Source organism: Lissotriton vulgaris, chromosome 6 (assembly GCF_964263255.1).
Source record: "Lissotriton vulgaris chromosome 6, aLisVul1.2, whole genome shotgun sequence".
Lineage (NCBI taxonomy): Eukaryota > Metazoa > Chordata > Amphibia > Caudata > Salamandridae > Lissotriton > Lissotriton vulgaris.
Window position 1 is genome coordinate 541,841,262 of NC_141694.1, and position 14,250 is coordinate 541,855,511.

General features: G+C 40.9%; 1 protein-coding gene across 1 annotated transcript in view; it reads left to right on the forward strand.

The window, feature by feature from the left end:
• The window catches only part of LOC147707531 (dynein axonemal heavy chain 5-like), a 1,425,553-nt gene that overhangs the window by 1,338,783 nt on the left and 72,520 nt on the right, over positions 1 to 14,250 (forward strand). The window contains exons 91-92 of the mRNA XM_086925656.1: positions 4,022 to 4,207; positions 12,297 to 12,494. Coding sequence (XP_086781782.1) covers positions 4,022 to 4,207; positions 12,297 to 12,494 — 384 coding nt within the window. The remainder of the gene's footprint in view (positions 1 to 4,021; positions 4,208 to 12,296; positions 12,495 to 14,250) is intronic.

Sequence of the window (14,250 nt, forward strand, 5' to 3'; positions counted from 1 at the left end):
GCTCACTGCACCATCAGGATTCAAGCAAGCCGGGCCGACGACGGCTGAAATGCCAGAAACCTGTCCCCGGAAGCTTGTCTCCTTTCTGGTGAAGAATTGGCTTGGTAGTTTAGTCTGCCCTGTTCCCATGATGCACTGGGCCAGGGACAGACTGATTTGCATATAGCCGGGTTCTGAGCTGGGATGGTGCAGTGAGCTGAATAACGGTGATGGATCAAGCCCTGATCTTTGGACTGGGTAAGAGTGGTCTGCTTAATTCAGACACTCTGTTCATCACCACCCCCTTTTCTGAATTATGTATTCGAGGCAGTCTAAGGAAACCATTGCTGACATAAATGTTGTTGGGATTGTTTTGGATTTATTGATTGGTTCCATTGCTCAGTTTAGAATTATTTGAACACGTGTAGCAGTCTAGGGAGCTCAACACATTAATGTTATTTCAGGGAAGATATTTGCATATGCATGGCAGTTCAACAAAACCCGGTTTTTAGCCCCGCAATGCTTGGAGGACTCCAAATCGATTTGACTCGATATTTTGAAGCTTAGGTTGAAATCAAAAGGAAAAGCTTTTATAGAACAGTATGTGTCACATAAGGGAAAGGATATTATAGGCTGGTTTTAGAAAGGTCTTTTGAGAATTTTACTGAAGCCAGGGAGGAGTGTGCATCAGGGGGACGGAGGAGGGCTGCGGGCAGAGGGAAGGGGAGGAGGCCAGAGCGGGACGGAGGAGGTCTGCGGGCAGAGGGAAGGGGGGAGGTGAGCGGAGCCGAGCAGCTGCAGAAAGAGCCTACGTGTAATCCGCTCTGCAGGGCGGCCCCGGTCACCGAAACAAAACAAGCGCAGGCAAGGAACAGAAGCAAGAAAAGACGAGCGCAGCCAGGGAACAGAGGCAAGAAAACTTACCGGCTCGGGGGGGGGGGGAGTCTCTATCTGTTGCGCGGCCGGTCGGACAACGCCATGCACACCACCATCTTTCTCCGAGGCGAAGCAGAAATGCCTCGGAGAAACCACCGTCATTTTTCAGATTCAGGGCGTGTTTTTCTTTCTCTCCTCTTCCCATTAGCTAGAATGTAAAATTCCAGCCAATGGGAAGAGGAGAGAAAGAACCTAAAAAAACACGCCCCTCAATCCCCAAAACACGGGGCTTAAACAGACAGACGCCCCTCTCCTCCAATGGCTGGCCTCCGTTTAGGAAGCCAGCAAATGGAGAAGAGGGGCGGGTTCAAACTCTCACTGAAAAACATAAGATCTCGCCGGCGAGACTGCGCAAGCGCAGCCTACGCAGGCTGAGACCTAAAAATGTATTCTGTTAACAGCTTGATGTGTTTTGTTCTGAGTCATTGAACGTATACTAGGGTGTGCTATCGTGTGCAGTAAATATAGGAGGGGCTACGTCATGGGCTGGGCTTCCCTTGTGCATGCAACTGCTACCTGATCCACACAAGATTTTACTGGCTGGGTTTTCTGGGCAGTAAAATTGGCCCTTGTGTTCGTGCACCCAGAAATTCTGGGTGAGGGTACACTGGCCCCCTTGTGACCAGGGAATTAATAATTAGTCGTATTAGGGACTGAGAGAGGAGAGGTCCCTGCTCACTTTCCATCTTCAATTAGGTGTTAGCCGAGTTAGGAGTCAACCATTAAAACAAATTGTGACAAGGTGCATTGTGAAAACATAGCTTACGATTTTGTGGGCTGTAAGCCCCTGTTATGCATAAACATTAATCATTCTCATTTTGTCATTATGTGTTTCCATGTGAAAAGGAGGATGTTCCATGGTTGGTACCACAAGGGCAAGAGCTGTAAGAGTCTAAATAGTTTGGACAAGAAGATCAATGTAACACTGGTGGTCTTTCCGACCATGAAAAGTTCAGATGATTCCATCGTTCCACATCTACATGGTTCATCTTGTACCAAAACTGATATATGGCAATAAAAAGACCCAATGCTGATGATATCAGAACCCAGGTGACTCAATGTATGAGGTGCCCAATGAAAATCAAACCTTCAACTAAGGACTGCGCCTTAAATAACATTCAGGTCCCTCGATTTTAAGTAAATAATCAGATCCTCCGGGATATTGTGATAGACAATAGAAAATACAGTTGCACTAAAACAGTAAACTTTGTGTCACACTTGTATTTTGTTTGTGGCATTTTTGCCCAAAGCAAGGTCCTAAGCCTGGATGTTCTGCTACTTCTACCTAAAATAAGCACACATTTGGCAAGCGAAGGACCTCCCTCCACATGAGCTGTCATGCCCTGTTGTTGCTCCGGCAGACGTACTTCCAGTGCTTCCAGATGGAGGGGGCTGCAGTAGCTCTGACCTACCCCTCCACTTTCACTCCTTCGTAACATTTCCTCCAGCATGTCTGTATTATACTGAAGCATGCCAAAGGGCAAATATTGGTGCGGTTCAGGATGTCATTGTGGGCACAGGATGCAAGACGAGAGAGCCCAAAAGGCTGGTGGTGGCTATATCCAGGATGCTGAAGGTGGTCCAGTTACCAAAGAGCAGGGGCATGGTATCTGGCCCAGGCCCACTTCCAGCCCTGGACAACATGGTGTTCAGTGGTGGTGGGATTTAGCAACGATGCCAGTCGTTGCCCTGGATACTATGATGCCCAGATGTCAGTGAGAGCCCAGGGTCCTATCCTGAAACCCAGGACATTGTCAGGGGCTTCATTCTGCAGGAGACCCAACATTTTGGTCTGGGTTACACCATTTTGTGGAGAGGGTGCTCATCAGAGGGACTGTATGCCAAGGGCCACATGAGGGACTTATTGGAGGGAACCTCTAAAGGCTGCCGAAGGAGGACATCTCCGTACCTTGGTGTGCCCTAGTCCTTTCTCTAGACTGCGGGAGGATGAGACAGATGACAAGCGGCATGTTACAGGCTTTGGGAGCTGCGCTGAAGGCGGTTCTCGCAGGACGTGATGGCATCATACACAGCAGGTAGGTGAGGAAGTAAACACACCTCTGCTGCCTGAAGCTCTTCCACGTTTTGTTCGGCCCAGCAGCAACACAGGACGTTAACAAAGGAAGGTTCTGCATTTTTTTGTTTGCGTTTACGGGCACTTTTGTGACAATTGTGAGCTTGTGGCAAACGAAAAAATATGGCTCCCACAATGACAAAAGAGTTGTTCACAAAACAAAGGAGATTGCTTGCAAATAATGCTACATTATGTACCTAACCTAGAGAGATTTCCCTCTCGCAGTTCTCTATCAAACAAATAACAAAAAAAGTCATGTGAAATGTGTAAATCTGTTAAGAAGTATGCATTTTGAAATCACAACGTAAGTCTTCGCATTAACGATAATGTTTTGAGGTCTTAGATCTGCACTTTTTACAATTGTGAATGTGAGGTGTGGGTAGTGTGCCAGATAGCAGCCTGTAGTATAATTTATTTGTGAAGGCCAATGGTCACCCGCATTGTTTGTAAACCTTAAGAAGTATATCCTTTTTGGAGATATATCGGATTTTCTAATGTCAAATATATTGAATGGCAATATTTCTTTTTTTTTTAATTTCAAAATAGTTTTTATTGTTTTTACAAAATACAACATATAACATATCCTCACCGCTTGTAGTTGCAAGATGGCCTTCCAGACTGGCTGTGTTGCTGGCAGCACATTGTCACCATGTATATGCTTGGCTGCTCCCCTATAGACTGTCTCCGTAAGCAGAGAGGGGCGTGGGGAAAGGGGGAAGGAAAGGAAAGGAGTTAAGGTGGAGAAGAGTAGAGGTAGCATACAGACGTTGGTTTCCTTCTCGTTGTTGTGCTTTACTTTCTGTGGCTCTACAATGATGCCTCATGTAGGTTATACTATCATTATAAGTGTGTAATACCGAATGCGAAGTTCACTTTGTGCATATTGAGTAAATACAATATTTTGGTCAGGAGACAACAGTGTATTTCTAGTTGGCGTTAAAACTCACGATTTACACTCATTGATACTTGCAGACACCTAAACAAAAGAAGAGAAGCTGAACCTAACATGCTTTGTTCCCTTTCCTCATACAGGGTTTTTGGGTCGTACTGGAGAATATCCAAAATTCCACCAGATTGATGACATCCTTGGAAGAGATTATCAAGGACAACAAAAATCCAGACAAGAACTTCCATCTCTGGATATCAGTTCAGGCTAGTCCTCCGTTACCAGTGCGGCTTCTCCATTACACAGTGAAAATCGTTGTGGATATGCCAAAGGTAATTATAGCCAAGTCAGTATACCATGACAAAAAAGCAGAGTCTAGAATCAATTTCAACCAACTAATCAATAGCAAAATTGCACAGAACGTTTTCCAAGTTATCATGACAGAGTGGATTACTAGTTGAAACAAACATTTCCAGGATCTGCATCGCCATCCTAGGACAGAGTCAATGGCCGGCAGAATGCCAATTTGAGATTCCTGGTGCTGTGCTAGCCCACCTTATGTGCAGCCATTTCTTCATCACAAAGCCAGTTAAGAAGGGCTAGATGTGCCCCAGGTGTAATGAATAGCTGTTCAATGACCAATTCAATTAGCCTGAACGTAAGGAGAAAATGTAATTGGTTGAAGGCCAGTGAATCAGAATGGAGAAAACAATCAAGCTGACATTTCTCAAGTCTTTCTCAATCAATCAATCACAATCAATCAATCAAGGGCTTGTATAGCGTGGCAACTTACCTGTGAGGGTCTCAAGGTGCTGGGGGAGTGGGGCTGCTAGTCGGCCTGGGTGGAGGATCATTCAAATAGCCGGGTTTTGAGGTCCTTCGTGAATTGACGCTGATTTCCTGAGGTGCTGGGGCAAGGTGTTCCAGGTCTTGGAGGCGAGGTAGGAGAACAATCTTCTTCCGGTTCTGGTCTGTGGATCCTGAGGATGGAGACGAGGGTGAGTTGGGAGGATCAGAGTTGTCTGGTGGGTGGAGGTGGTGGTTCAGGTATGCTGGTCCTTCGTCGTGTAGGGCTTTGGAGGCGTGAATGAGGAGCTTGAAGGTGACTCTCTTTTTGACTGGGAGCAGGTGGGTTGTCAAAAGTGTTGTGCGATGTGGCCGTGGCAGGGAATTTCGAGGACCAGTCTGACGGTGGTGTTTTGGACGTTCTGTAGTTTCTTTAGCTGTTTCTAGGTGATGCTGGCGTAGAGTGCGTTGCCGTAGTTGAGTGGGCTGGTGATGAGGACATGGGTGACCATCCTTCTGGAATCTTTGGGGATCTATCTGAAAGTTAGAATCCTGGAGCATCCTAATGGACATTGGGCTGTCTTCGGGAAAGGGCGCGCTGTCCCTGTTTGTGCCATGTAGCACCTTTAAACAGGTACGTCAGGCGCAAACAGGAATAGTGCGCCCCATCACAGTGAATATGCTGTTCCACCAAATCCCTCCCACCCCCCTCCACCGGGACAGTGCATTCAGTGAATACGTAGTGGCTGCTTCAAAGTCACTCCATGTGTCACGGTGCAGGCGGCATGCCTCCTGCTCTTCAGAGAGGGGAGAGAGATTCCCCTGCAGGCAGGTGCTGCAAGTCACTGGGACCCCTTTCATGCCTCCAGGGGGCTGCCATTCAGAGGTGCACTAACAGTGCACCACCTTTATGTGGCGCGCAATGAATGTGCCTCCTAAGGGCATGTTTGCGCCTGTGTCTATAATACGGCACGGGTGCAGAGGCAAAGAGATTCCTTCATTTGCATGGGACATGTCCCCATGCAAATGAGGGGATGCCTTTTCATGATAGTGCTGGTGCTATGTGCGTGCCAGCACAATCAATATTACACAAGGGGCCTCAAAAGAGTCTGTGGCCCCTTCTGTGATATCATTGTGACTCAGTGTGCACAATGCAGGCTCATACGACAATTGTACCCCGGGGCACAATGTATAATATGGCTCCAGGAAGGTGTGTGCAACCACAAGGTAATGTAGAATACCCAATGGATGCTGGTTCAGAGATTAATTCCGTTAGTATGGAATTGATTTACAAAACATGATTACATTTTTTAACACCTTTGTAATGCCAGAATATGCCATGAAACCCTAATGAGTAGTTATTGCAGTTATTTTACGAGAAAGCATACTTATCCCATTTTAGATTGCCGAAATTCATATATTATTGTAGCTGGTGACATCTTTCTGTTGTGTTGTGTACAAATGCGAAATATTTGCAGATTTACACAAAGTATTTTTGAAAAGAATGTGTTCTGGGATAATCAGGAAAAAGCTGCAAATCATTTGAGATCAGAAGAATTAATCTACCACATATATACGCAGCTAATGGTGCAGAACCCTATGTACATAACTTCTGAGAAAGGACTCACAATCCTAATTAATTTTCAATTGACAAACTCCAAAAAAGGTAAGCACTGATATTTGATCTTCTGTGGTTCAGTGGAGGCTGGTGTTACAAGAGTTTTCACAGTCCTGCTTTACAATGCTCGTATCTATATCCAGTATACTAGATGAAATCTACATCTCCTCTGGATGCCACACCTATTCTAATTCTGACCTGGTTATGCACCTCTCCTAATTCCCAAGGGCTTGATTCACAAAGGTAAACGTACACTTTTTTGTTGGTTTACAGTTGCTGTAGTAACTTTACTACTTTTTGCTATTCACAAACTACCAGTGCAATTTTACTACCAGTAAAAGTACTTGTACTAAAATTACACTTGTACTTTGTGAATAGCAAAACAGTAGTACATTTACTACAAAGTGTCACTTTACCTTTGTGAATCAGGCTGCTAACATCCTAAAGTCTAAATCAGGCTTGGCTATGCTGGAGCGCGGGGTTCAGTCTGTCACTTACTCATCCGCAAGAACCGTGCGCACATCTCAGGTTGATGGATCTTTGTTTTCAGCTCAGACGTCAAAGTTAAATCTCAACATAAACTTTTACCAATTATCATTACCTTAGTTTAGGGAATAAAGAGAGTCAAGTTGAGTGAAAGAGTTTTATTACTAAATCTTGTTCATTATAAATATATGTTCGCGTATTATTCTCCAAAGGTTATCAATACAGCTTAACAATCAATCAATATTTGATAATGAATCAAGTTAGTAAATTGAATACTTAGCATTAATACAATAAAAGTAACAAGCACGTTCCATAAAAAACGTCCCTATTCTAAGCTAAGTCAAGATAATTGGCAAAAAGGGATAACGGTGTCACTACAGAATAACTAAGACACTGCATAAAGAGATGTTCAAGAAAACTCAGTACAAAGTCTTCTCTCAGATAGTCAGGAAAATGGAATCAGTCTGCTCTGCATCAAAAGGTGGAAGAATCGCAGCTGACCTAACTAGCTAGGAACAAGCTCTAATATAAAGCACATTTTCTATATTAGAACATGAAATGTTCTTTTTTCTTCACGGTGACCAATAGGATTTCAGCACACTCCTTGGACCAGACCTCCTCCCCATCTACTCACCTGAATCTTCTTTCAACCATGTGTCCTTGAATGTTGGGGGCACATTTTTTTTTTGTTTGGAATAACTTCTTCCCATTAATCTTCTGCATGTTATGTGGTGTGAACCTCACTATCAGTCATCTAATACAACAACATTTATTCATTATTAATAGGGCTCCCGGTTTTATGGTATTTATTTTTTGGCCATTTCCGTCTGTATTTATCCATATTTATTTGTTGCCCATTTTTATTTCTATTTATCCATATTGATTTTGTGTTTTGCGTACAAATGAAGTTGTAAAACGGTACATTTCCATATCTATTTAACTGATAGACGTGCACTCATACTTTGATGTCTGTCATGTTTAAGCTATTGAAGCTGCCAAATACTACATAAAAATGCATCCACTGGTAAATACTAGCATTATACCATAAATGTGGTAAACAGTCATAATATCGATTCCAAAATATAGAATGGACATAATATCGAAGTAAAAATATAGAATGGACAAAATATCGAATGGACACAATATAGTGGTTAAAAATATCGAATTTAAGGTAAGTAATATCGATTTTCAAAATATAGAAGTCAAAATATCGAAGTATACAATATAGGCATTGAATATAACGATTTTTTAATAATATCATTTTTTTGAAAGTGTTTTGTATGTTAGTATATGTGTGAAAAGTGTATATTAATTTTTGTAATGTATGTTTAATGTATTTTAAGTAATGAATTTTATGTTATTTAATTTTTGGGTAATTTAATTCTGTAGCGGGTTGTGGGTTTATAGGGGAATAGGGTGGGAAGTAATTTAATTATATTAAATTAAATATTATTTTTTAGCAATTATTATTAATTTTTAATTAAATTTAGCTTTTTAGTTCTGTAGCGGGTTGTGGGTTTATAGAGGAATAGGGTGGTAAGTAATTTAATTGTAATTAATTAAATATTTTTATTTATTTATTGGTATTCATTTTGAATTTATTGTTATTTTTTAATTGGTAATTAATTTTTATTAATTGCCAATTAATTTGTATTAATTGATTAATTGTTAATTATGTTAATTTTCTAAATTTATTTTCTGTAGCGGGTTGTGGGTTTATGGGGAAATAGGGTGGGAAGTAATTTAATTGTAATAAATATATAATTTTTTCATTCATTGGTATTGATTTTAAATTTATTGTTAATTAATTTTTAATTGGTCATTAATTTCTATTAATTGGCAATTAATTGTTATTAATTGGTAATTATTTTGTAATAATCAAATATTTGATAATTATGATAATTGTATTAATGTATTTTCTGTAGTGGGATGTGGGTTTATAGGGGAATAGGGTGGGAAGTAATGTAATTGTAATTAATTACATGTTAAAAATACTTTTTGTGTATTGATAATTAATTTACTGTTAATTTTTAATTGGTATAAATTTGCATTATTAATTAGTTTTTGTTATTGAAAATTAATTAGTTGTTAAATAATTATGAATAGGTTATTAATTTTTAATAACCAATATGTAGTTGTATTTCTAATTAATTATTACATAATATTAAATTGATTATTAATTTCAATTAATGTTTTATTGGGATTGATATTTAATTTATTTTTAATAATATATTGAATCATTACTTTCCCTACTGTTAAACTCACTGGAGTGGGAATAGTAATTTTCACCCTCCCGCTATCCAACGCTTTCCCTACTGTTGCCATCTCTGGAGTGGGAATAGTATTTTTTACCCCTACGCTATCCAACGCTTTCCCTACTGTTGCACTCTCTGGAGTGGGAATAGTAATTTTTACCCCTACGCTATCCAAAACTTTCCCTACTGTTGCACTATCTGGAGTGGGAATAGTAATTTTCACACTCCCGCTATCCAACGCTTTCCCTACTGCTGCACTCTCTGGAGTGGGAATAGTATTTTTTACCCCTACGCTATCCAACGCTTTCCCTACTGTTGCACTCTCTGGAGTGGGAATAGTAATTTTTACCCCTACGCTATCCAATGCTTTCCCTACTGTTGTACTCTCTGGAGTTGAAATAGTAATTTTTACCCTTCAAATATCCAACGCTCTCCCTACTGTTGCACTCTCTGGAGTGGGAATAGTAATTTTTACCCTCCCGCTATCCAACGCTTTCCCTACTGTTGCACGCTCTGGAGTGGGAATAGTAATTTTTACCCTTATGCTATCCAACGCTTTCCCTACTGTTGCACTCACTGGAGTGGGAATAGTATTTTTTTACCCCTACGCTATCCAACGCTTTCCCTACTGTTGCACTCACTGGAGTGGGAATAGTATTTTTTACCCCTACGCTATCCAACGCTTTCCCTACTGTTGCAATCACTGGAGTGGTAATATTAAATGTTACCCTCCTGCTATCCTACGGTAAAATATTGTACATTTTTTATAATTTAAATTAATTATATCTTAATTTCAAGGTTATTTGAGTATATATAAGTATGTTTTAGTTAATTATATTTATTATTTCATTAATTTTAAATTACTTTTACGACATTTAAAAAAAATCGATATTTTGACTGACTATATTTTTTACAGACTAAGGGGCCGATTAGGATGGAGGATTTTCCGCCTCCTCCGGGCCGGCGGAAGCCACCTCCGGCCCGGAGGAGGCGGAAAATCCTCTGCGGACTCACCAAAGACCCACCGCCGCATTACGATGGCTGGTGGGTCTTGGTTTCTGTCCGCTGCTTTTCCGCCGCGGTCGGATTACAACCGCGGTGGAAAAGCTCTCATTTGGCTGGCAGTGTCTATCAGACACCGCCGGCCAAATTAGGAAGCATTTGAAAACATGCTTTTCCGCGGCGGTTTTTCCGCCGTGGAAAAGCATGTGTACTTTTGATTTTGGGGGCCCGTTGCGGGCCCCCAGGGTGTTGGCGGGTGGGGGGTGCACATGGGGGTACCTATGGTACCCCCCAGCATTTACATGCACAATGCGGCAGGCACCGCGCGGTGCCTGCCGCTTTGTGCATGTAAATGTTACACATGCACTTTTAACATTGCGGCCGGTGCTGCTTGAAGCAGTACCCGCCGCAATGTTAAATATCCAGGATGTGACCGCCAGGGTGGCGGTCACATCCTAATCGCACATGAGGGAACGCCGCAGACCATGCGGACGTTCCCTCATACTCTGGGGTCGCGGACGGACTCAAGTCCGTCCGCGATCCTAATCGACCCCTATATTTTGGATTCAATATTTTTGTACTTACCTGTTTGTAGATAGGAATTCGATATTTTGGCATTCTATATTTTGGTGACTATATTTTGGTAAGTCTATATTTTGTCATTCTATATTATGTCAGTGATCCCATAAATGTATGTTGACATATGCTCTTATTTAAAACAATTTCACCCTGTTTTTTAATTTCCTATGCTGTCCATTTGCTCAGCCCCTCCCCTATAATTCATGAAAGAAAGCACGGAGAGTCACTTAAAAGGAGCACAATCTTTTGTATTTATCCACTTTTAAAAATAAATGCAGACAGAAAACACATTCTGTCTGTATATGTAAAAATCCATAAAAACGGAAAACAGGGAGCCTTAATTATTAATAAACAGCATCTTTCAAAGTTGCAACATCTGCAGCAAATGAAAAAATCAACTTGCACAACTCGTTGGTTAAACTGAATAATTAGCATGTTAGCATTAATGTGCATTAATGTTAAAACATGGCATTTTACATATGTACGGGCACATTTTACATATACTACACGATGGTGCTACAAGAAAAGGGGTATAAAATTTTCTCTAGATGCATCACGCATAGCCCATTACTAAAGGACAAAATGTCACGACAGGTAGATTGTGAAAAATCCTTACACCAATTGTGGGTCCTTAGGAGGATCAACTATTTGGAAGCCCACACATTGGTGGCAGGCCTGTTCACCAAGAAGCATTTTCTCTGCAGTTTACAATATTGAAAATAATGACTGTATCTTATCCGTGCTAAACTGGTGGTCAAGTCTTCTAACTGCACCCATCCCGAACCCTAGATATGATCTAGTACCTGCACCCATCCAACCTTTACACCAGATCTGTTCACCCTAGCCATCCTACACTCTAGATATGTTATTTGCACTCCTCCTAATGTTTCTGGAACCAAAACCAATGGTTGGATTAAGTATAGGCCGCCCTCCCAGTGCCAACATTTATTTTGTTTCTGCAGTACACTGTCTACATGAAAAGGCATACGTTTTGATGCATTTGAGGTTGCTTATTTGAAACACATTTAGATGTTTTCGTTTTGTAAACCATTAATGGTGTCATTTGCAAGTGTAATTAGTTATTGACTATGAGATGATGAGGAGGGAAAGTATAGAGCCTCTGTATTCTCAGAGAATGTATGAAACATGTCTGGAGTCCTTTCCCTTTCCTGCTTAGACTTCTAAGACAGAAGTAGTCACAGTGAAGTGTGTTAAGTATTTGCACTTTCATTTCCATTACAGAAAGATACAGGAAGAAATAAGGGTTTGTGTGAAATTTGTATAGCTTTCATTAGCATAACTGTTCAAACTTCAGTAAACATTATGCGAAAAAATGCAGATTTCCACAAAATTTAAAACCGGTATTATTGCGTTTATTAATTTGAACTGGATCCTTGCATCTATTTTGGAGGCAAGGGCGCATTTCGTGCAAAAACTATTTCAACTAACACAAGAACTGCAAACACCAGCCACTTGCAGTCTGCCATTTGTGTAGTTCCCATGCAATCGCATAAAAATGTTTGCAGCGCACAGCACGTACGTTTGTGATGTGGCATGACAGCATCATTTCTGAAATTTGGCGTTACAGAATCACCAAAATTATTTGAATTTTCGACCAGCCATAGAAGAAGTATGCGCCTGAAGCGAACACTTCATTATATAAATACATTCATCTTCTCATGTCTTGCTTTGCAGAGCATAAAGGGTGGATTAATTCAGTCGTGGCGCTTTGTTGACCCTACCGTCCTTAGTCTGAGTAAGCGTCCTGAATGGCCAGCAATCTTGCACAACATGTGTTTCCTCCATTGTGCCATAAGGTTAAGGACAGAATTTGGAATAACTGCTGGTTGGAACTACAGAGACATTCTGCAGTTTGGATGCACCGAACTCACGGTAAGTTTGCAACTTTTTTTAGAAAGTAATGAAAGGATCTTTAACATAAATATATAGGGGTTTAAATCTTTATGAACTAGCCCGTTTAAAAGTGTGAAAGATAGTAATAAGGATTACAGGAAATAATGTGCTTTGGAGGTAATGTAAGCATCTTATTGATAGTGTGCATTGTCCACATTAGTTTTAATGTGAATGTTATGATACACGACAGACTCCTTTGTAGTTTCAAAGATGACGTGCTTTTATTTTAGATTCAAATTTTTCATTAATGTTCACGTGTTTTTATTTTATAAACTCATTTATCCATTTTGATGCATATGATTCAGTTGAGTCGAGACTGTAGTATTTCACGCAAAACAAATGCTCCAATGCATTTCGGGCTGGAACAGCCCTTTTTCAAGGAGCGCTGAAAACATAATGGTAAACTCCTTTAAAATGTGGAACTGACTCAAAAGCATATATAATCACACATTACATTGTTTTCCATTGGTGTAAACCCACTGATAAACATGCTAACCTGGTCACCTGATGACGTGTCAAAGAATACCTTATAGACCATGGGGGCTATTTGTGAATGTGACGGTTTTTAAAGACTAAATGAAAGTTGGGTCAAGGGAGGGTGTGTTTAAAAACTTACGCCAAAGTTGCTGGTCGGTTTGGTGAAAACCTGCGCGGAAAAAAAACAAGTGGGAGGTATTGTAAATGTACGTTTCAAACCGAGCGGTGAAACAGCATTCCAATACCCGTCGGGGCCCCGACTTACTTGTGGGATTTTTGAACGCGTGCGTTGCACTTCAGGTTGAGCTCCGTCAGCTGTTGCCTTGACCCAACTTTTATTTAGTCTTTAAAAACCGTCACATTCACAAATAGCCCCCATGGTCTATAAGGTATTCTTTGACACGTCATCAGGTGACAAGGTTAGCATGTTTATCAGTGGGTTTACACCAATGGAAAACAATGTAATGTGTGATTATATATGCTTTTGAGTCAGTTCCACATTTTAAAGGCGTTTACCATTATGTTTTCAGCGCTCCTTGAAAAAGGGCTGTTCCAGCCCGAAATGCATTGGAGCATTTGTTTTGCATGAAATACTACAGTCTCGACTCAACTGAATCATATGCATCAATATGGTTAAATGAGTTTATAAAATAAAAACACGTGAACATTAATGAAAAATTTGAATCTAAAATAAAAGCACGTCATCTTTGAAACTACAAAGGAGTCTGTTGTGTTTATGACGAACCTAATGGCGTGCCCAGTCACAAGGATGCGTTGACACACTCGGTAACGCACTCAACCAGCCACCAATCTACGGCGTATTGGGACGGTTATGCCACTTGTTGGAGCACCCTTAAAATCATCAAAATCTCAAACAACTACTTATCAACTAAGAAAAATCTACATTCTTACACAACTTGCGCTGTGCGCCTTGTCCTTAATTTACAATGTTATGATACACTCATGTACCAATCCCAAAAATTGGTTGAGGTTGTTAGGATTAAAGTATAGAAAGATCTGATATATTAATCCACACAGGACTGCAAACCCAGTATGAAAGCCTTCCACAAACTAAAAAATTTGATAACTATTCAAATGTAATTAATAGAAGGAACCTTTTCTCCTATCCGCCGTTCGGGACTTCAACCCCAAACCTGGGTTTATGGACCTGGAGCTTACAGATCAGCAGGCCGCAAGTGCACGAGAAATGTAGCAGCGGTGACTGCTATTACAGGCCAGTGGGGCTTAGTCCCCGTGT